Genomic DNA, 22,196 nt, shown 5'->3' with positions numbered 1-22,196 from the left:
CAGGTGTAATTTTGGACCCTAGCTGCCTCATACTCCTTTAAGGAAAGCAGCTTTTTGACTTTAAAATAACTATTTAATAATGGCAAGGAGGTTATGGTTAGTATAGTTTGATCCACAGATTATTTACAAATGTGTTGTTTTCTAAGCGTCCCATTTCCTAGGCTAAGTGGTGGGGGCAGTGAAGCGGTTTAGCCCACTTAGCTCTTTAACAATGTTGTTTCAAGGGAGGTGATAGGGCACACCTTTAATCCTGGCACTCTGGAAGCAGAGGCAGGTGGATCATCTACTTACTCTAGAGTAAGTTTATTTAGTTTTTTATAATGACTCTTTCTATTTTTCTCACCTCGGTACATAAATATTCCTTTAGAGATTCCTGATAGCTACACTGTGGCTTAAACCCCAGGCTTGGGTTGGGAATTTAACTCAGTGGTGGAATATTTGCCTAGCAAGCCTCAGTCTCTGGGTTCAGTCTCCAGCTAAAAATCAAAGCAAACCTGGAGACTTGAATTTAGCTACTTTTCGTTAGATTTTTTTTGTCATCAAACGATTTACTCCATGTTAGTCATTTTTCATTATTGTAACTATATACCCAAGCAAATGAACTTAAAAGGAGAAAGATATGTTTTAATACACCATACTAGAAGTTTCAGTCCATGCTCAGCTGGTTCCTTGGCTATGGACCTTTGTTAAGGAGAATGTCTTTGTCAATTGGAACCTGTGGCGATAGAGACTGCACCTTGTGATGACCAAGAGACAGAGAAACAAGGAAGGGCCTATATATTCTCCAAATACATACTATGATCCATGTCCTCCAACTAGGCCAAACCCACTAAAGTTTCTACTACTTCCTAATAAGTCCATCCGATTATGAGCTCATTGGATTAATCCATTGATGAGATCAGAGCCCTCAAACTGTTGAAACTTATAGTTATTTTTGTTTCCACTAATGGCTTAGTAGGAAACATTTACAACTGAATAGTGTTCACATAGTTACAGGGTTGGCATCTCTGCCTTCACTGTGCTCAACATGTGGGCATTTGTCTTCTCAGGCCTGTGCCTCTTGAGCCCCTGGGGTTTTTGGGGGGGGGGTTGTTTTTGGGTTTTTTTTTTTTTTTTGGTTGTTGTTTTTCCCTTTAGATTCTCTTGTTAAGGACTGCTTTCTTTTGGTCTGGGAGGTAGCAGAGCCTGACGGGGTGTAGGATTTAGGTTAGGATCAGAGTTTTAAGAGTCTGAGAATTTTGAATAGCCTTAGTCAGAGACCCAGGTCTTAATTCTCTGTCTGGGAGATAGCAATAGACCTCAGAATTGGGAAGGGTGAGTAAAGCAACGAGTGCTTCCTGTAATGCTTGACACATAGGAAGATCTAGAAAAATAGGAGTTGGTTAATATTACAAAGGAATTTGAAGAAAACGTCCTGATGGGGTGGAGTAGCTTGTAATTAAAATTAAATCAGGTCTTAGATGTATCATCCATCACTACTGTTTTGTTCTATTTGGAAGTCTGTAAACCTAATACTGACTTCTGGCCCATTTATTTTCTCCTAATATTCATGCATAAATATACAAATATTTTGGTCCCAATCACCATTCCTTTGCAAAACTAATTAAATGTATCCTTAAGTAATGTCTCTGGTGATCACTCATGTCACCACAGCTAGGTCCAAGTACCTTTATCCTTATCTAATTTTTGCTGATCCTTGGAAGCAAAGACAGACTGCAGGGGTTGATGCGGGACCTCCAGAATGGAGATTGCACAGAATAATCTTATTTTTCCTCTATTCTTCTAGTCTGTTATGTTCTGAACCCACACATGTTTTCGGAAGGACCAGATGGCTGACACTGGCTAATGGGAACCAAAAGACGAGTGAAAGTAACCCGGTTGTCTCATGCCCCAGCTTAGAGTGCTTCACCCTACCCCAAGACCAATGTCCTTTTTCTCTGGAGACTTCACCCTGCTGTACCAAAAAACTGCTACCACCTGGCTTATCTGAGGTTAGATTATGGTTAAGTCAAGCTGCAGTGCTTATTAAATAGAAAAGATTTTCTTCGGGACTGTGGGGAACAAGAAAAGCCTTTCAAAGGCTTTGGGATCTGTGTTTTAAAGCTGGGATTCAAGAGTCCTGAGCCTGGGTTCACCTCCAGCTCCACCACTTAAATGCTCCCTGACCGTGAACAAGCTGCCTGATCTCTGTGTGCCTAGTTATCTCATCATGAGTGAAAATAATAATTCACTCAGCCTTTATTATGAGTTACAAATGAAATATTACAGACAATAAAAATATGTCTTTATTATGAGCCAAGCACTGTGCTAAATACCCAATAGGTGCTAGCCTTTATTATGTGAAAGCCCTCATAATTGATGAGATAACACAAACCAAAAGAAACAGGGCTTGAAAAGAAAAGCATTGCCTTATAAGACAAAAAACTGACAGGTGCACTAGAGAAATGGCTGGATGAGCATCAGGCATGCAAGGTTCTGGGGCTTCCTGAAGGAGGTGCTTCTCAGCCATGAGCAAGGTTGAAAGGATTCAGCTTGTGTAGTCAGAGTGTTTAGAAGTACATAAAGATATTAGGAGGCATAGACTTCTAAGCAACAGAGTAATTTTGCTGCTGGCTTTCCCCACTACAACAAAAGAGACAAGTTGCCTGAGTGAAAATAGCTGTAGTCTGCAATTGTGATCAGACATAAACAGTCCCAAGGACCCAGCGCAGTAAGAAAACTAGTGAACTTGACAGTGGATAACCAAAGGAGAATAGTCAGAAATGATTACAAGGTTTTTGGGAGTGAATCAGGTGACCAGGGGCTCTGGAAGAGAGAAATCATGAGGTAGGTTTTCTTCTTTGAAGGTGGGGAAAGATCAAGTGCAGACTGAGCTGTGGCCAACCGTTTGCAGACCAGGAATCCACACTAGCTCTAATCAGAGAGCTCTTGGTGTGCGGGAACTGCCAGTTTGCCGACGTGAAAGAGCCCCAGGCTGGGTAATGGTGAGCCCTGAAGTCGCACCCCAGCTCTGCCACTGAGTGAGCACGGGTAAGTCTTCCACCTTCTCTGGATGGCCTTGATGGCCCTCCCTCCTCTGAGACTAAAGAAAGGGAGGGCAGAAAGCCAAGAGTAGCCTCCTTCCTGTCTCAGAATAGGAAAGGGTCTCAGGAACCTGCTCCTGGAGCAGCAGCTTGCCACTATGGGTTGTAAACTCCCTCAGTCACTGTGGAAGTCAGCTCACACCCATGACCACTGATGCTAAGCAGTAAATGTGACACTGGTTAATATGCTGGAAGGGCCTAGCTGCCAGTGCCCTGGAATGCTGCAGACCTGTGGAGTCAGGGCTGTTACACTGTTCTCATTCACAGCCTCTCCAAGTTGGCCTCACCTGACCACAAGAGTTGGCTTTAGAACTGTCTTTGTTCTACAGGTTTCAGTGCACTTGATGCAGCTGTCAAGAATTAGTCTTTCCTGTCAGTGTGCCCTTTCCACTTCTTAAGACCCAAGTTGGCTGAAGCCTAGGATCAACTGAGTGCTTTGAAAAAAAAAAAAAAAAAGCTGTTTGATTCCTGTTCACTGAATACCATTTCTTTCAGGGCAGATTTATGGGCTCTGCCCTCAAAATACAGTGCTACTGGCTCTAGATTGAGGGTTCAAGCCACCCTGTGGGTTAACTTCAACAGATGAAAATTTTTCCTTGGCTACAGCAACATCCCTAATCCTGACCAGCCATGGAGAGGTTCGGTTCTTACAAGGAAAATGAGTGAATGTGGGAATGGCTCACCACATTGGGAAAGCAAAACTCACATCCTGCTGATGGTTGGCTGAGGACTGTCTTGTCCACATACAAAGAAAAGCATGTGGCACAGTTTTAGGACAAAGGTGAGCAGAGATCCACTGTGGAAAGGGGCACATTTCCTTATTGAGAGACCATCCGAGGCATGCTCCTCGGGAAGCAGTGTTGGTGGGTGTCTGCAGTCGCATGGAGGCTTGCTTTCCCTGCTCCTTGTATCCACTCCCCGGCAGCACCCCTAGTCAAACCTGCTCAATTAGTCATTGAGTAGCTCATCTCCAGGCCAGCTGTGCTCATCATTTCTCCCCTAGGCCTGTACTCCAGTCTCTGATGAGTGAGGGTGTTTGGAGGACAGACAGCCCTAAATGAACTATTCTGAAGAGGGTGAGATAAGTGGCGTCCTCTTCGGTGAAACATAAAGGAAAATGGAAACCTTGTGGTGTTCAGGACCTTTGTTTGGTATTTACAAGTACTGGGGTCAGAGAAAGCCTGCTTGGCAGCATTGTGAATTTGGGTGATAATAACTCTTACAAGAAATGTGACGAGCATTTCTAAAATGGATAGCTTAAGAGACCTTGTATTGAAATCAATATGTCATTCCAGTTGTACTTTTTCAGTTTGGCCAATAACTGAGCAGTACATCAGCTGTGCATGAGGAAGACTAGAGCATTCATTGCAGGGGTTAGAATGGACCAAAATCCGAGCAGCCATGGGTGCAACATGGCTTTGCTTTATGCTGTCCAGGTACCCACTGGGCTTGTTTCAGAATCATAAGGCTCCATAAGGAGAAAGTCATACTAGCTTTCCCTTCCCCCTCATTCTTTTGACTGTATTTGTCAGGATATGCCAAGGCCATGGGAAACACTTTGGCAAAGAAGCAATAGAGAATCACTGAAGGAAAATTTTGTGTTTAATTGAAGTGTTGTGTGTGTGGTAGTGCTTACACATAGCATGAGGAAAGCATGAAAAGCTGCCACCCTAGAGGAAGTTGAGATATGGGGTTTTTTAATCAGTCTCTGCAAGATAGAGCCTGCACTTAAATTCCTTCTCCCCAGTCCCCTCACACTCATCTGTCTCATGCTAAAATTTCTTTAAATTTATCTGTCCAAGTCATGTTTTGTGAGACTTATAGGTCCCACCAGGTGCTTTGTCATGTGATAAAGTCACACATATGCCTCAGAATCCCTCCATACCTGGACAGGAAATTCCAAAGAAGAACATTGATGGTTTTTTGAGAATAGGTCAGTTTTGTGTTACTTGGTATGAAAAACAAAATAGGTGGTATTCGTGTCAATATTTAATTTTAAAAAATACATTTATTAGCCGTGCAGTGGTTATTTATACATGCCATTAATCCCAGCACTCAAGAAAGAGGCAGAGAGGCAAGTGGATGTCTGAACTCCAGGATAGCTAGAGCTACATAGAGAAACCCTGTCTCCAAAAGGGGGGGATTTAAAGAAGGGTGCAGGTTGGTTTTTGAAGATATGAAAATTTAGCTGAAGGACTGCTAAGTTTTTTTAAACTAATTTGGGACCCACAGTTTTAAAAGACATCTTAGATAATAAAATGTTAAATTTATCCCTGACTCTGGTGTTATTCTCTCTTGGTCTAGACTTGCCCAATTTTGAAAGTTTAAATTATCCACTCATTTAGTATACTCTTGATGTTAAGTCAACTATTTGAATAAGTAACCCTTTAAAGGCTACTAAACCTTAGTTGTATGTAGCATATACTCTTCCTTGGTGATTAGGCACAAACTAGTTTGCTGTAAAGTTTGTTCCTTACAGAACTGGGCCTACAGCCAGTCCAGGGCTTGCTAACCATCTTAATATAGTTGTGAGTCAAAGCTCTGCACAAAAGCCCTGCTGAGTTCTTAATGAGAGAGTTCTTTAACTTTTGTGCCTCTGTTTCTCATTTGTGAAGCTAGGTTTACTGGTACCTGACTCTTGAGTGCTATGAATATTAATTAAAGTCACATTGTTTAGAATAAGAGATTGTTTGATGAATACATTGTATTACTTACCCAGGCTGCTGCCTCCTTGGGGGGGTCATTCACTGGACCTGCTCACAGAAAGCAAAGCTGAGTGGACAGCATTTTGGTAGAAATACACTGACCTAATGTTTGATCCATCCTCAGAACCAGAATTCCCCACCATTTCTCCTTTTTTTTCCTCTATAGTATTTTTGTGATTTCAGCTCCATCCAGCATGCCATTGGCATAGAGAAGTGACAATCTAATGTCTGGTTTGATCTTTGATCTGGACTTTGCCATTAAAATGCTCCAAATAGATTTTTAAGCTTTTCACAGAGGAGTCACCAGAGCTTTTTTGTGAAATAAATTGGACCTTTAGTCAACTATTTGAATAAGTACCCCCATAAAGGCTACTAAATGACCCCCTGTGGAGTTTTTAGAAGTAAATATTAGGAAATACAGGAACAATTTCCTTTGGCATCATAAATTGTCCCTGTGTCTTGCTTCAGCCTCAGTGGTAGAGATTGGTCTATCTGAGCATTGATTTATGTTTAAATGACTGTGCCTCCCCTAAGTAGGCTGTCACTGCTTTCCTGAAAGGTCACATGAGCTCTGCATGTAAGCCATAGAATGGGGTGGTCTCTGCTGAGAACAGCATCACATAGGAGTCTAAGCTGAAGCCTCACTGGGCCTACAGCTGCTGGGATTCTTTCCTCATTTGCCCTGCAGGACTTAGGGTCTTGGGTTTGTGATTCTGTGATCTGTAATATAAACCTTAAGTGTTTGGGGAAAATATTTTTTTACTTTCCTGTAATTGATTTGTTTAGTCTTTAGCAGTCGGTGCTAATGTGAGTCGGTGACCTCACATTAATTCTCTTCTGATCATTGGCGGGTGCTGAGCCAGTGGATATACCTTTTAAATAAAGAGAGAAAGCCATTTCATCATGCCCATGATAAGCGTTCTTGCCTATCTTTCTACTTGGTGGCTGCTTGTCACCTGGTGCCAAGGACAGTGATACCATTAGCAGAGGAGAGCAGAGCTGGTCCAGGACTGGTCTGCACAGTTAGAGAAAGGACCATACTTGGATCTTTTTGGTATTTTATGATCTCCAAAAGATCCTAAACCAAGCCAAAGTAAAGTAGTGTTTGGATTTGTTGTTTTTTTAAATTTGCTTTTTGAAAAACTTTACCTTGCCAGGAATGGTGGCACACACCTTTAATCCCAGCACTGGAGACAGAGGCAGGTGGATCTCTATGAGTTCGAGGCCAGCTAGGGCTATAGCAAGGCCTGGTCTCATAAAAACAAATTATCTATTAATCACTTTCCTGTTGACTCATCTTACCTAGAAGGGGAAAGGCAGCTGTAGTATAGTGTCCCTTAAGGGTATTTAGTGACTAGTAGTTTTGAACATGAGTAGTTATAGGAAGGCTTTCTTTTATTTGCCTTGACAAATGCAACAGCATGTTTGTTTAAGACCATTATTATTGTACTCTTAATTCCAGCCTGTGGAAGCCTGTTTCAAAGATTCCAGAGTTACATAAGCAGGTGTTCTGAAAACACTTCCTGTTAAGTAGGTGTCTTATACTTTTCTTTTTTTAATGGAGATTTTTTTTCTTCCTGTTAAGTAGGTGTCTTATACTTTTCTTTTTTTAATGGAGATTTTTTTTCTTAAAGTTTGAATGCCACTTAGACATTTTAGTATAAAGGACCCTCTAAAACAAAAGGGGACCACCAAGCTCAGTGGATAAAGGTGCTTTCTGCCAAGGCCGACTACTTACGTTCAATTCTTAGGACCCATGTGGTGAAAGAAGAGGCTCAGCTCCCACAAGTTGTCCTCGGACCTACACGCAGGAGCCATGATGCACACTTTTTTATTGTAATTTTAATAAATTAACTCTCTAAAGCTTGTCCTGGACCTTGTCACCTTGAGAGATTTGTTTGGAAAGAACTCTTTAGTAAATTTCAGCAATTTTACATTCTAATTTGACATTTTAACTTAGATCACCAACTCAAGAAACTGGACTAGGTAGACACAGTGGTACACACCTGTAATCCACACACGGGGAGGGGGAGAGCTACTTAGTTCAGGGCCAGCCAGGGTTCCACAGTGAAACCCTACCTGCCCCCACAGAAAAAATAATCCGAGATTTTTGTTGTTCCTGGCAAGTCTTGTGGCCTGTGTCCAGTGTCACTGTGTTTAAAGAGGAACAAACACTGTTTGCACTGTGCACAGCTTGCAAGAATCTAAAGAACTGGCTTGTAACTCCTTTGTGACTGGGCAGGATCTGAAGGATGACTTTGGTTTTTAAATACAGACCGTATTCACAAAGCAGGTCTTTCATAGACCAAACTAAATCTTCATTCAAGAGAGTTTAACCTTGCTTGTAAGTATTTTACAGATTCTGTACTTTGCTTAACAAACTATAGTCTGTAGTAGGCATTAACAGGATTTGGGGGGCAGTTTACCCTATATGTATTAAATCACCAACCATATCTCTTTTCTCGAAAGTATCTAGTAATACAGTATATGGGTTCTTATACAGTGGTGTGTAGACAGTTCCAGCCTATCTCCAGACACCATGGAAATGAACTTGGAATCCCACGGGGAAGTAAGCAACTCCAGGTGTTTTCTCCAGTAATTTCTAGAACAGTTAATTCATTTGTGACTGATTTGTTTAGGTAGAAAACAGGAACTCTCAAAAAAAATCTTTGGCAAAAGAGACAAGATAATGTGACTTTTACCTGCTTTTATACTTTGAACATGATTTAGCAGTTAATAAAACAGTGCATCAGTGGAGGCCCAGCTGCACCTAAGGTACACATGTAAAACTGCCAGAGGGTGAGTTTTCATGTGGTGTTTAAAATATCACAGATCGAGTCCCAGGAAGTGCAGAGTTTTGATTCCTTAAACCAAGCAGCCCTTGAAAGCATTTGCTGCTGCTTCCTGCTAGACTTTACACAGCCTTCGACTCTTGCAGTTGCCTGTTGGCACAAAACAAGGTGGTTCTACACAAAGAGAAACTTGGCCCTTAGTTTGCAACCCCCAGCCTGTGCTAAGCATGAACCTCATTGATTTGACATGTTAATGGAGCTGGTTGCCAGTGGTGCTGACCAGGTTTTGTTTGCTCTCTTGTAGGTATGGTTTTGTGGAGTTTGATGATCTGCGTGATGCAGATGATGCTGTTTATGAGCTGAATGGCAAAGACCTCTGTGGTGAACGAGTCATTGTTGAGCATGCTCGAGGCCCACGCCGGGATGGCAGTTATGGTTCTGGACGCAGTAAGCATTTGAAGGACATATTTTTATCAGTTACATGTCTTTGTTATAGATGCTAATTTTTAAAGTAATGTTTTATTTAAAAGTACTGATATTTAAGCTGTTTCTATGCTTCATATTGTTTAATGATGTGCTTGTTTTCCTCTGTAATGCAATTGTTTCACATATATTTATGAAAGATCTCAATTTTAATTAAAAGAATCCTTTGAGGCTAAATGACCACCTATTCCATTTGCTGACCTTGGTTACCCTTCTATGAGTGGCCCTTGGCTGACCAAAACAGGAAGCCATGTGATGACCACAGTCATACTCAGAACTGGGTGGTGAGAACCCTTTAGCTGCAGATGAGATTAGGTTCTTTTTTTTTCCTCCATGTAAAATATTCACAAAAAAATTTAATCACCATGGGTAATAGTAACTGATTTAATAATTTGTTTTTCCTAAATTGTTCTCTTTTATGTATGCTAATTTAAAATATATTAATGGACGAGTGTGTTGTTATAACTTGCTAAATTTTCATGTTTAAACTCTAGAATTAAAGGTGAGGTTAGGATTAAAATATACATGCCATTGTTTGGAGAGGGGGCATGAAGTTGCGTATTTTGAGAGTCTGCTGTGTCATCTCCATTTTACACTGTAGTAATCCGTCTGTTTGAACCTTCTAAAGGTGGATATGGCTATCGAAGAAGTGGGCGAGATAAATACGGCCCTCCTACCCGCACAGAGTACAGACTTATTGTGGAGAACTTGTCAAGTCGGTGCAGCTGGCAAGACCTCAAGGTTTGGGCTTCATCAACTTCTCAGATAAGGTTGGGCATGGGTAAGAGTAGAAAACAAGTAATTTATGCAGGCCTGGGCATTCACGGTGTAATGGTTACAGACTTCAGACCACCAGAGCGTTGGGCAGTTCTCCAGATAAAGGTCCTATATGAGTACAAAGGGCATCAAAACACCACTCCTACTTTACATAGGAGGCTAACTGCTCCAAGGAATCGTTTGTATTACATGGAATTTTCCATTGCAGACAGTGTTCTAGGGGGCTAATGGGGTGGAGCTGCATAGAAAAAGCTAAAACAGCCCATGTTTCTGTTAACCCAAGCTCGAACATTGCAGATGTCAGCTTCTAGTATGGGTCGGCACAATGAAACTGTCTAGCCTGTGTTCTTTTGTAAGTTTTGTTTCTCAGTCAGGTGTGGTATGCTTGGATAAGCGGTTAGGGCAGGAAGATCATGAATTTGAGGCCAGCTAGAACTACATAGTGAGTTCTAGAAGTGAAACCTTATCTCAGAAAGGTGGTGGGGGCTCACCCCTTTAATCCCAGCACTTGGGAAGCAAGAGTTGGGCAGATCTCTGAATTGGAGGCCACCTGGTCTACAGGGTGAGTTCCAGGGTAGCAAGGACTATGTAGAGAAACCCTGTCTTAAAAAAAAGAGGAGGAAGAGGAGAGAGTGAGTTTGGTTCCACAGGCAATTTCTCAGTTTCCCTGTGTAGCCTGGTTGTCCTGGAACTCACTCTATAGTCCACTCTGGCCTCTGACTCCTCTGTCTCCCCAAGTGCTGTGATTAAAGGCATACAGTACCACACTTGAAGGAGGCAACTCTTATAGGGGTTTACTCAAACCCATACTATGAGGCTCTCCCTAACTTTGCTTCATGAAAATATAATTCCATCTGGGTGGTGGCAAACGCCTTTAATCGTAGCTCTCTGGAGGCAGAGGCAGGCAGATCTCAGTGAATTCCAGGACAGGCTCCAAAGCTGCACAGAGAAACCTTGTCTCGGGGGGTGGGCATGATTCCATATTTGATTCTGTCTCTGTTCACTAATGACTATCTCACTGACCTTAAGCAGTTAACAACTTTGTTGAAATTTACTGTCCTTATCTGTAAGATTGATAGTTATATCTGCCTATGTGATTATAACTAGGAGTAAGCACTTAAAACATGAAAGAACATTCGATATGGAACTACTGTTAGGAGCCGTCTATTATCCATCACTAATTTGGAAGCGTGGCTAGCTGAAATAAAGTAGTGGCTCTGGGGACTGAAGAGGTGGCTCAGCAGTTAAGAACACTTGGTCTTGGGGCTAGAGAGATGGCCCAGTGGTTGAGAGCATTGGCTGCTCTCTTTCAGAGGACCCGGGTTCAATTCCCAGCATCCACATGGCAACTCACACTTGTAACTCCAGTTCCAGGAGATCTGATGCCAGTGCACATAAAAGTTAAATGTTTGTGGTTTTTTTGGGTTTTTGTTTTTTTAAATATTAAGTATACAGTATTCTGTCTGCGCGTATGCCTACAGGCCAGAAGAGGGCACCAGACCTCATTACAGATGGTTGTGAGCCACCATGTGGTTGCTGGGAATTGAACTCAGGACCTTTGGAAGAGCAGGCAATGCTCTTAACCTCTGAGCCATCTCTCCAGTCCCCAAATGTTTGTTTTTTAAAAAGAACACTTGCTCTGAAGCAGGGCTGCATTTGCACCCACATGGTGACTCAAAGCAGTCAGCCAGGCATGTGAGTTTGTAACCAGGTACAGAGGACCCAATACCTTCTTCTGACCTCCCTTAGGCCACGTGCAAGCAAACACTCATACACATATAGAAACTAAAAACGAGTAGCACTGTCCCAGCTTTTTACCAGTTGTCTTCACCCTCATCTTGTCAGGGTAATCCATTTTGGTCTAACTATGACGAATGTCCTAGTTTGGATGGTCCCCAGCCCTTTATCCAGAACCTAGACTTCTGCAAATAATTCAGATTCTGTGCAGAGGCATTCTTGATTGGATTATGAATAATGATCAAAATTTAGGTGTAACCTCCACTCAAGACAATTGAGAAACCTTCAAAAATATGCAGGGGTGGTGACTAGGAATGTTAGGTATATTAAGACACTGACAGACATGTTTGTGATATAGCAAGTAGGGAAATGCCATTAAATGACCTGCTCAGTGTCTTCAAACTTGGTCAGGACAGAACTCAGCAAAATGAACGCAGACCACACTAACACTGGGAATTAGCCGATGCCCTACATCTTAAGTTCTGCCCAGAGTCATTCCTCTCCTTTATTCATACATCTGTTCTTCGACTTGACCTGACCACACTGTCCTGAGACAATAAAGACAGAGGCCTATGGTCACTTAGACCGGTTTCAGTTGCCTTCTGTACTTTAACTTGTATTTTTTTTCTTTAGGATTACATGCGCCAGGCAGGAGAAGTGACGTATGCAGATGCTCACAAGGGACGAAAAAATGAAGGGGTGATTGAGTTTGTGTCTTACTCTGATATGAAGAGAGCTTTGGAAAAGTTGGATGGAACTGAAGTCAACGGCAGAAAAATCAGACTAGTTGAAGACAAGCCAGGTTCTAGACGTCGCCGGTCTTACTCCAGGAGCCGGAGTCACTCAAGGTACTGTTAACATTGTGAGTGGGCATTCTACAGTAATTCAACTAAGCAGCATGGACAGCCCATTCCTGTTCTCCTTTTGGGTTCTCAGAGCATGATTCCATGCGGTTCAGTAACTCAGGACTTTGATCTGAACATTTATTTGTGAAACTCCTGAACTCTTACATCACAAATATAAACAGAAGTAAAGTCCTTTTTCTGAGGCACAACTCAGTGGCCTCACCTTTCTTCTGGAGAGCTGAGCCACAGACTGGGTTAGAAGCATGTGTGGCCATTGTGCCTGTGCTTACTCTTCTTGATGAGCAAGTCTCAAGAGTAGAGGTCACCAGCCAGACCTGGTCCCTGCCTTCCCTGGAGAAAACCAGCAGTGAGCAAGTGGTGGTCATTGTGACCATTGTGACGGGTGCACAGAGCTCTCTCTCTAGAATGAGGCAAGGGTGACTTTCCCAGGATAGCTAGCTACAGCTTTTCATACATTTGTGTTGAAGTGAGGCTGTCTAGTGCATTTTCCCACAGTTTAAATTCCCTGTGAACTCAAGGCTAGGACTTGCAACATTAAAAACGGGGCATACTTCAGCAAGACTACAGCCTTAGTGCTCTGTCCTTAACTTCTGTCGCACCATAAGTAGCATCTGTGTGACTGACCACTGTCTAGAAACAACAAAGGTGCTCTTTTGGTGTCTCTGGATGAGTGTGTGTGTTGTGTTCCACTACAGTCATGATTTTAGTACTCGGGTTGATTCTCTCTGCTGTCACTGGAGCCCTGTATGTATCTTCAGTCTCCTGCCTTTTGTTCCTGTTTGCTTTCCATTCAAATGCACTTTACTGCTTCCCCATGCCTTTCCTTGTGGTCATTCTCAAACCTCAAAGTTGAAAGGCCAGTTTGGATACGATTGCAGTGGTTCTGCCTTGTTTTCCTTCCTTCCTTAGTATTTATTACATACTCTTGTGTTTGCACTGTGTTCTGAAGCACATCGTAAGTTACAGTACTTAACTGTCCCCAAGAACACACACAGTATATAATTGTGTCTTTACCAGATAGCAAAGCAATATTCATATTTACCTGGTTGCTCCATGGGTGTTTGTGCTGGAGTGTTTCCTGGCCAGGATCCGGCTCAGACATATAGCAGAGATCATTAAGTTTCTTTAACATTCTCACATATTTATTATCTTTGACTCTTGGCACTGGAATTACTAGCATGCACCACTATGCCCTACTGCTATGTGAAACAGATGGCTTTTGATTGAAAAAAATATCTTGGTTTGCTCTAGACAGCCTCTTTTTTATACAATTAAAGTTCTTTGTGTGTGGTTGTTTTGCCTGCATGTGTGCCTGCCGCCTGCCAGGGCCAGAAGAGGCATCATATCCTTTGGGATTGGAGTTACAGACCCTTGTGAGCTGCCATGCAGGTGGTCTCACTTTTGCTGGGTCCTCTGCAAAAGTAGCCAGTGGTCCTAACACTGAACCATCTCTTGAGCCACTCTAGGCAGCCTTTTATTGGCAATTTTTTTTAAGTTTTATTTTATGTGTATGGGTATTTTGCTTTGCATGTATGTCTGTGTACCATGTGCGTGCCTTGTATTTGCTGAGGTCAGAGGTGGGGAGGGTATTAGATCCCCTGGAGCTAGAGTTAAAGATAGTTGTGAGCCACCATATCATATGAGTGCTGGGAATTGAACCCAGGTCCTCTGCAAGAACAAGTGCTCTCAAACACTGAGCCAACTCTGCAGCCCCTTGTTGGTAATTTAAAGTTTTTGTTTTCTCACTTGCGTGTGGTGGTACATACCTTTAATCCCAGTCTCAAGAGGTAAGGCAGGTGAATTCTGTGAGTTCAAGGCCAGCCTGGTCTACCTAGCAAAAGGTTAATGAGACCCTGTCTCAAATAAGTTTTTCTCTCTACAGGTCTCGCTCTCGAAGCAGACATTCCCGGAAGAGCAGAAGCCGAAGTGGCAGCAGCAAAAGCAGCCATTCAAAGAGCCGATCCCGATCCAGGTGGGCCTGCACCTTCCCTCGTCCTAGCTGCTCCCATGCATTAGATTGAGCCCCGCATGCTCTGTGCGCTCTTTACTTCCTGACTTGAAGAGTGTCTAGTCACCTGTTACTCACTTAGCACCTATGTCTTCCAGGTCAGGTTCCCACTCCCGCAGTTAGAGCCGCAGCCGCAGTCAGAGCCGCAGCCGCAGTAAGAAGGAGAAAAGCCGGAGTCCCAGCAAAGACAAGAAGAGCCGCAGTCGCAGCCGTAGTGCTGACAAGAGCCGAAGCAAGAGTAAAGACCATGCTGAAGACAAGCTCCAGAACAACGACAGTGCTGGCAAAACCAAGAGCCGCAGCCCCAGCCGCCATGGCAGTAAGAGTCGGAGCAGGAGCAAGGAGAGGAGAGCAGAGGAGGAGAAGCGAAGGAGCGTGAGCAGAAGTCACAGCCAGGAGAAGAGACGAAGCCAAGAGAAGAACCTTCTCAAGAGTCGGAGCCGAAGCCGCAGCAAAGGGGGCAGCCGGAGCCGAAGCCGAAGCCGCAGCAAAAGCAAGGACAAGCGGAAGGGCAGGAAGAGAAGCAGGGAGGAAAGCCGAAGCCGCAGCCGCAGCAAAAGCGAGCGCAGCCGCAAGCATAGCAGCAAGCGAGATAGCAAGGTCAGCAGCAGCAAGAAGAAGAAGGAGGACACCGACCACTCCCGGTCACCATCCCGCTCAGTGTCAAAGGAACGGGAGCATGCCAAGGCAGAGTCTGGCCAGAGGGAAGGCCGGGCTGAGGGAGAAAATGCGGGTCCCAATCCAGAGCCCCGAGCTAGGTCAAGATCCACTTCCAAATCCAAACCTAGTCTCCCTGCAGAGTCGCGCTCCAGGTCGAAGTCAGCTTCAAAAACACGTTCTCGGTCCAAGTCTCCATCCAGGTCTGCTTCCAGGTCGCCCTCCCGATCTAGATCCAGGTCCCACTCAAGATCCTAACTGGCTATGCCACACTGGAACTGCCGAGAAGTCTTTTGTACATGTTGGTAGCCGTAGCACAAGAGTGAAGTAGAACACCCTCACCACTGTACATTGAACTCCCCTAATGGTGTGTCTCCAATTGTTCAATCTCAGTGCTTCCTTGGTACCGCCTCCTGGCGCCAGGCCTCCCGCTCCTCCACTGAAAAGCAGCTCCTCAAACCTCCCTTTACTCACAGCAGGACATCCAAACGCCTTGGCTCTAAGGCCTGGTCACGGCTAAAGGGAGCTCAGCACCCCAACGGCTTCTCGGGCTGGAATGATGGCATAGGTAGGTGTGGTGAGTTCAACCGTTTTGCCCTTGAATTGATGCCCTTTGATGTATGCCACGTAGTGAAAGTACAAGTCTTCAGTTTCCCACCACTTTGGTTTCCTATTTTTGGACTTAACAACGTTGTGAATAGCACAGTCAAGAGAAATTGATACTGCATAGCCCATAGGAAGTAAACTGTAGAGCTCCATATTCTGGTATTGTGATTATATTGTTTTATATTAAAAAAGAAAAGAATTTTTTTTAATTTTATTTTTCCCCGTCTTGCAAAGTATAGTGACCCCTGTTTCCATTAAATTTGAATAAAGACTATTTTTGCTTGACAAAATTTCATCGTGCTTGAATCTAAGTAGCATTTCCTGATGTGTCATCTATCCTGCTATTTTTCCTGTGGTGAGGAAACAAGACTTCCCAAAGGACTTTCTCACCCAGTAGAGTGAAGGTGAGTCCTCAGAGTTTTTGATTCTGGGGTTCTCTTGAGAAGCTTGTGGTCAAGCTGAGGAGAAATGAAGCCATCTGGAAAGCGCTTCACAAGCAATCAGTTCTTCGTGTTTGTTCTTGTCGTGGGGCTTCCCACCATGATCCCTTCATTGTAAAATCTGAACTGAAAATCAGGGGGCAAGCTGCTGGATTACCTTCTCCCAGTTGTTCTTGCATTACCTGCTACTTAGCTTAGGAGATCCCTGAGACCGCTTCTCCAACCTGGTGCTTGAGGGTTAGCACAGCAAGGACAGTACTGGGCACCTTAGTCCATGTGGCAAGCGGGGAGGACAAAGCTGCTGCACAGGAGTCTGTTGATCTGTCCCTGGAGTGCAAGCTGTTCATAGAAATACAAAATAACTGTCCCCTTCCCAGAGTAGTGACCTGTCTGTAAATGGCCAACACTAAAGGCGGCCACTGAGGCTTAGGCTTGAAGATGTGTTCAAACAGCACACTGGTTAGAAAGAAAACTGAGCAAACCACCCAGGTTGAAAAGCATAGGCAGTGTGCCAAGGAACATGGGTTTGAGCAATTGGCAGAGCAAGCCCAGCAATGGTGATACCCAGATAAAGGTATGGGAGGGGAGCCAAACTCTGACCTGTCAGCACAGCGAACTTTAAAAGCATTGAACAGGAAAGTGTTCACAGAGCAATGCTGGGGGCCTGCAGGCTGGAAGGTGCAAAATACCAGATGGCATGGAGCATAGTCAAGGCCGTGACAGGAGAGGACATAATGACCAGTGAGGCATAGTCAGTGGCCTGGGCAAGGGATTTGTGGGCAGAAGAGGTGGTGAACTGGCTCAGTTTGGACCATGGGACCCCTAACAACAGTCCATGAACAGTCTGGGCAGCTAAACTGTAGATCTCCAAGACTCTGATGAGCTTCCCATACCTTTATCTGGGCTCGTTATGTGGTCTTAACAAGGTAAGGAATCCACGTCAGTATCATACGGGTCCCAGTATAAAAATACAGGGGTAAAGTGAGGAGAAGAGTGTAAGAATGGGGACATTCGAGGCATTTTAAGTGTGGTTGTTTGGTGTTTGTGTTTTGCTACATGTATGTGCACACCATGTGCATGCCTAGTGCCTGTGGAGGTTAGAAAAGGGTTTCAGAGCCCCTGGAACTGGAGTTAGATTGTGAGGCGCATGTGTGCTGGGTACTGAATCGCAGCAGATGGTTTTGACATCGCGTTGTCTCTCCAGGCCCTACAATTTTTAAAATTCATCTGTATTTCACTCTTATAACAATGTTTCCCATCCCACCTTTCAAGCTTTGTCCATTCCTTTGGCTTCTAAACAAAGGTATGCTTCTAAATTAAGCTTTGTGGTGGACGTGGGGAGTTCACTTGACACATTGATTCTGACACATTGATTCTAACCAATGATCTTTAGGTGCAAACTTACGAAAATCCTGTATGTGCGCAGATCCCTGGTGGTGGGTTTCGCTGGCGGTTCCAAGTGTGAAGCTCTGAATAAAGATACCCAAGAAGGTGTGGAGTCCTCGTCTCACTGCAGGGAAGACACACTCCCTGAACATCGTTAGCCTTGTTCTCAGTGACCCTCTGTCTGTGTGGTCGGTCCCCTGTGGCAGCAAGGAAGCTACATGCAGCATGCTATGCAGCCTCTCCAGCTTTAGAGTACCATTTGGAGGTTAGTTTTGGATGGGTCCTCCCCTCTTCTGGTGGAGCATAACAGTGGTCCTTGGCTCGGATCCTAAGGACTGGTGTATGCCCATTGAGTGCTCACCCTCTTCGGCCACAAGTTTTTATTGTCAAGCAAATCCCTGGGGACTCAGGGACTCTCCTGCCTCCCCAGTGAAGTTTGTCTACAGTCTTCACTTCAGATCGCATTATGTTTCCTAGACATTGGGTCAAAGAGTTAAGTAAGGCCCTGCCCTGTGCTGCGCTGCCCTAAAGACAGTTGATAGGGAAGTCCCGATTTCCAGCATCCCTTCTTACTGTGGGTAGGTGTGCCCATGGATATTGTTTGGTTGCTCGGTTATGATGAAAGCTTAGAGATGGAGTGGTTTAGCCAGCGTGGCATGGTGACAGCTACAGAATTCTCATCTGCAGTGGTGAGTATAACAGTTGACATCTGAGCCCCAATTGAAGTCAGGCAGGTTTGCCACAGGGCTGAATGCGCTTTCCTGCTAAAGACAAGGTGGCACAAGGGGTAGAGTGCTTGGCCTGCATTTTGTTGGATCCCAGATTGCCACAAGGGGGCAGGTGAGAACCAACTCACAAGAGCTATATCCTCTACTCATGGGCACCAGGGTACATGTCCATTGCTGCACTCACACTTGGACTCACAATCACAACATGAGAGCCGGGTGAGCAGGTCTGAGACCTTGTCTCAGTAACAAAGGTTGTGGTCATACAGCTTCACTGTATATTTTATTACACTATCTGACCTTATTTGGGGAGAATCGTGCATTTAGGAAATCAGTTTCCCCCTCCATGTGTTGTGTGGACTGAACTTAGGTCCTAGAGCTTGGTGACTGGTGCCATAGCCTTCTGAACCATCTCAGCCCCTGCTGTGAAGATGGCAGTTGCTCTACCATTTCACCATTAAGCCTATTCTGGGGTTCCCACCTGGCCATAACCAGTCATCCCACAATGCAATGGCAGAAACGGGGCCCATTTTCATCTCAGCAGTGAAAACAGCAGGGTATGCATGCACTACCACCCCCAAATAAGCACTGGAGGGTTCCCAGGAGGCAGTCACTGCAGTCTGCCTTGTTCACACATACCTCTTTCCCAGCGGCCTCTGCTCTCCACCTGTGGGGTAGAGGATGGAAGAGAAAACAGCACAGCCAACAAGCAGCACTGACAAGCTGTTCAGATCACTAGGTCCCATGGGGTGTGGAGGTGATTGGCCCGATTGAAAAGGCAAGACGTAACTGTGATCCATTAGAGACCACAGGAGCCGGGGGTGTGCTCTGGTACAGTGCCTGCCTACCATGCCTGGACCCTGGGCTTGGTTCCCCTTACCATTATATGTGAATAGTTAAAATAGGCACTGACCTTGGGGGGCTAGAGGAAGGCATAACCATGGTAGTCCTAACAGAAAACTGGGGGCCAGGCATCACTCTGAATGCATTTAAACTGGGGAAGTGGAACCAAGCAGATCTCTGATTTAAGGCCAGTCTGGTCTACACAGTAGGTTCCAGAACAGCAGGGCTATCTAGTGAGACCAGTTTCAAAAGAAAAACCTCAACTACCCATATCAGTAATTCTCAGATCACCTCTTGAAAATCAGTAGAACATACTTGAACAGACTCCTGCAGCCAGTTGGATCTAATGTTAATAAAAGACTTCATACAGCTGCTGGAAGGAGTGGCTCAGTTAAGAGCGAGTACTGCTCTTGCAAAGGACCAAGTTTGGTTCCCAGCATCCAAGTCTTAACTCAAAACTGCCTGATCCAACACCCCTGACCTTTGAGGTCACCTGTTCTTATGCATGCTCACACATTTTTGAAAACTCTGGGCTGGGCAGCTGTGGTACACACCTTTAATCCCAGCCGAATTCACAAGGCCGAATCTCTGAGTTTGAGGCCAGCCTGGTCTACAAAGCAAGTTACAGGACAGGCTCCAAAGCTAGATACAAAGAGAAACCAAAAGAACAAAAACTTGGTGACTAGAGCAAAGACTTGTGGGTTTCTCTAACAACCCATGTTTGACTGCCAACACCAACAACTATTGAGTCAGTTCCAGGGGATCCATCTCCCTCTTCTGGCCTCTGCAGGCACTGCACACACGTTATACATACATTATGTTCCAACAAAACACCAATTCCCCAGGGGCTGGAGAGATGGCTCAGTGGTTAAGAGCATTGATTGTTCCAGAGGTCCTGAGTTCAATTCCCAGCAACCACATGGTGGCTCACAACCATTTGTAGTAAGATCTGGTGCCCTCTTCTGGCCTGTAGGCATATATGCAGACAATACGGTATACTTAATAAATGAATAAATTCAATATGGACCACAGTGGCGCTATAAAACAGACCTTAACATATTCAAAAATAGAAATCATGGAAACATTGCTAGAGTGATGGCTGAGCAGTTAAGAGCCCTTGGCTGCTCTTCTAGAGGGACTGGGCTCAGTTCCCAGCACCCACATGTGGCTCCAGCCTTCAGTAGTTCCAGTTCCAGGGGATCTGATACCCACACTTCTGACCTTCATGGACATTGGGCACACAAATGAGCAGGCAACCATACACACCAGTGAGGGGTGGGGACAATGAAAGGTGCTCAGTGAGAAAGGCCTGGCAACCTGGAGTTTAATCCCTGGAGCTTGCGGTGGAGAGAATTCCACATGCCCCTACACACATATGTAATTTTAAAGATTTTTAAAACGAGAAATTTAAGGATGTAACTATGTCAATATTAAATAAGTAATTTTTTAAAATGGATATCAACAGAAGGAATGTCATGAAAAATATTTAAGAATTTCTGCTTTGGGGGCTGGAGAGATGGCTCAGTGGTTAAGAGCATTGCCTGCTCTTCCAAGGGTCCTGAGTTCAATTCCCGGCAACCACATGGAGGCTCACAACCATCTGTAATGAGGTCTTGTGCCCTCTTCTGGCCTGCAGACATACACACAGACAGAATATTGTATATATAACAAATAAATAAATATATTTTTTAAAAAAAGTTTCTGCTTTGGGGGCTCGAGAAATGGCTCAGTGGTTAAGAGCAGTGACTGCTCTTCCAGAGGACCCAGGTTCAATTCCCAGCACCCACATAGCAGTTCGCAACTGTCTGTAACTCCAGGATCCACAACACCCTCGCACAGACATACATTCAGGAAAAATACTAATGTGTACAAAATAAAAAATTATTAAAAAGAATTTCTGCTTTTTAAGACAGTCTCTTAACCCAGGCCAGATTCTAACAGCCTCCTTAACAGCTGGGGTTACAGAACGAGCCACCAGGCCCAGGTAAAAAATATTTTAAACTGAGGAATGTGGAGGGGCTCAGAGTGCAGCTCAGAACCTAGCTCACATGGAGCACTGCGGAAAAACCACGTGTATGGGGCATGACTGTGATCACAGCATGCAGGATGTGGGCACACATAACTTACTGAGATTGGTGACACACAGCCAAAGTAGTCCCTAGGCGAACTTTTATAGTAATCAATACAAGAAAAGAACTCTGCCTTAGAAAACTAGGTGTGGGACTGGACCCAAAGCTCCAGGAAAATATAAAAATACAAGGGTATAAATGAAGCTGGACACAGGAGATTCAGAAAGCCACGAGAATTTTTTCTTTCTTGAAGATCAAATTGGATTGACTAGCCAGGATAACAAGCTCAGCTGTGACACTAGTGTCAGGGCTGAAGACAGGATAGAAGCTGGGACTGCTGTGGACAGTTCTTACCTCACTGGGCTGATGTCCTGGATGAATGGGACTGAAACAAATTTGCCAGAACAGCAAACTCGTACCAAAAGGCCCATCGTGTTCAGGAACTTGAGTCGGCAGCTTCCAGAAGCCAAGCGCCCAGAATACTACCAGTTCTATCAGACAGACACTTGCATTGGGCTGGGGGTGTGGCCTTGCTGGAAGAGTGTTTGGTGTGCACAGTGCCCTGTGTTCGATCCCAGCATAAACCTAGCATGGTCCCAGTTCTGCAAGCAAGGTGGAAGCAGGAAACCAGGAGTGCAGACTCATCCCTGGCTACACAGCAAGCTTGATGCCAGCTTGAGATATGTGATACTGTCAAGATTTTTTCCATTAAAAAAAAAGTGAAATTTTTATGTGTATTGGTGTTTATCTGCACGTGTTTCTGTGCATCATGTATGTGCACTGCCTGCAACAGCCAGAAGAGGACATTAGATTCCCCGAACCAGAGTTATTAACAGCTGTGAGCCACCATATGGGACTGGAACCTGGGTCCATGGGAAGAGCAGCCAGTGCTCTTGCCTGCTGAGCCATGGCTCCAGCCTTCATTATTTTTCCCTTAAAAGGGAATAATCTTAGACCTAAACCTCTCAACTGAGGTTCCCTCTTCAAGTGATAGTAGACCATGTCAGGTTTACACTGAA

General features: G+C 44.5%; 1 protein-coding gene and 1 long non-coding RNA gene across 2 annotated transcripts in view; one reads left to right on the top strand and one right to left on the bottom strand.

The window, feature by feature from the left end:
• Srsf4 (serine and arginine rich splicing factor 4) overlaps positions 1-16,007 on the top strand; it is a 24,811-nt gene extending 8,804 nt beyond the window's left edge. The window contains 5 exon segments of the mRNA XM_050151398.1: positions 8,885-9,027; positions 9,692-9,804; positions 12,211-12,425; positions 14,326-14,415; positions 14,550-16,007. Of these exon segments, the coding sequence (XP_050007355.1) occupies positions 8,885-9,027; positions 9,692-9,804; positions 12,211-12,425; positions 14,326-14,415; positions 14,550-15,366 (1,378 nt within the window). The 3' untranslated portion in view covers positions 15,367-16,007.
• Positions 14,940-22,196, bottom strand: LOC126507289 (uncharacterized). The gene is made up of 2 exons (XR_007593473.1): positions 17,560-22,196; positions 14,940-16,493 (listed from the first exon to the last, which is right to left on the bottom strand). It is a non-coding gene; the product is annotated as an uncharacterized lncRNA (long non-coding RNA).

Source organism: Alexandromys fortis, unplaced genomic scaffold (assembly GCF_014885135.2).
Source record: "Alexandromys fortis isolate MF-2015 unplaced genomic scaffold, M_Fortis_MF-2015_v1.1 scaffold_26, whole genome shotgun sequence".
NCBI lineage: Eukaryota > Metazoa > Chordata > Mammalia > Rodentia > Cricetidae > Alexandromys > Alexandromys fortis.
The sequence above is the reverse complement of the archived record's forward strand: the minus strand, read 5'-3'. Positions and strand labels throughout refer to the sequence as shown.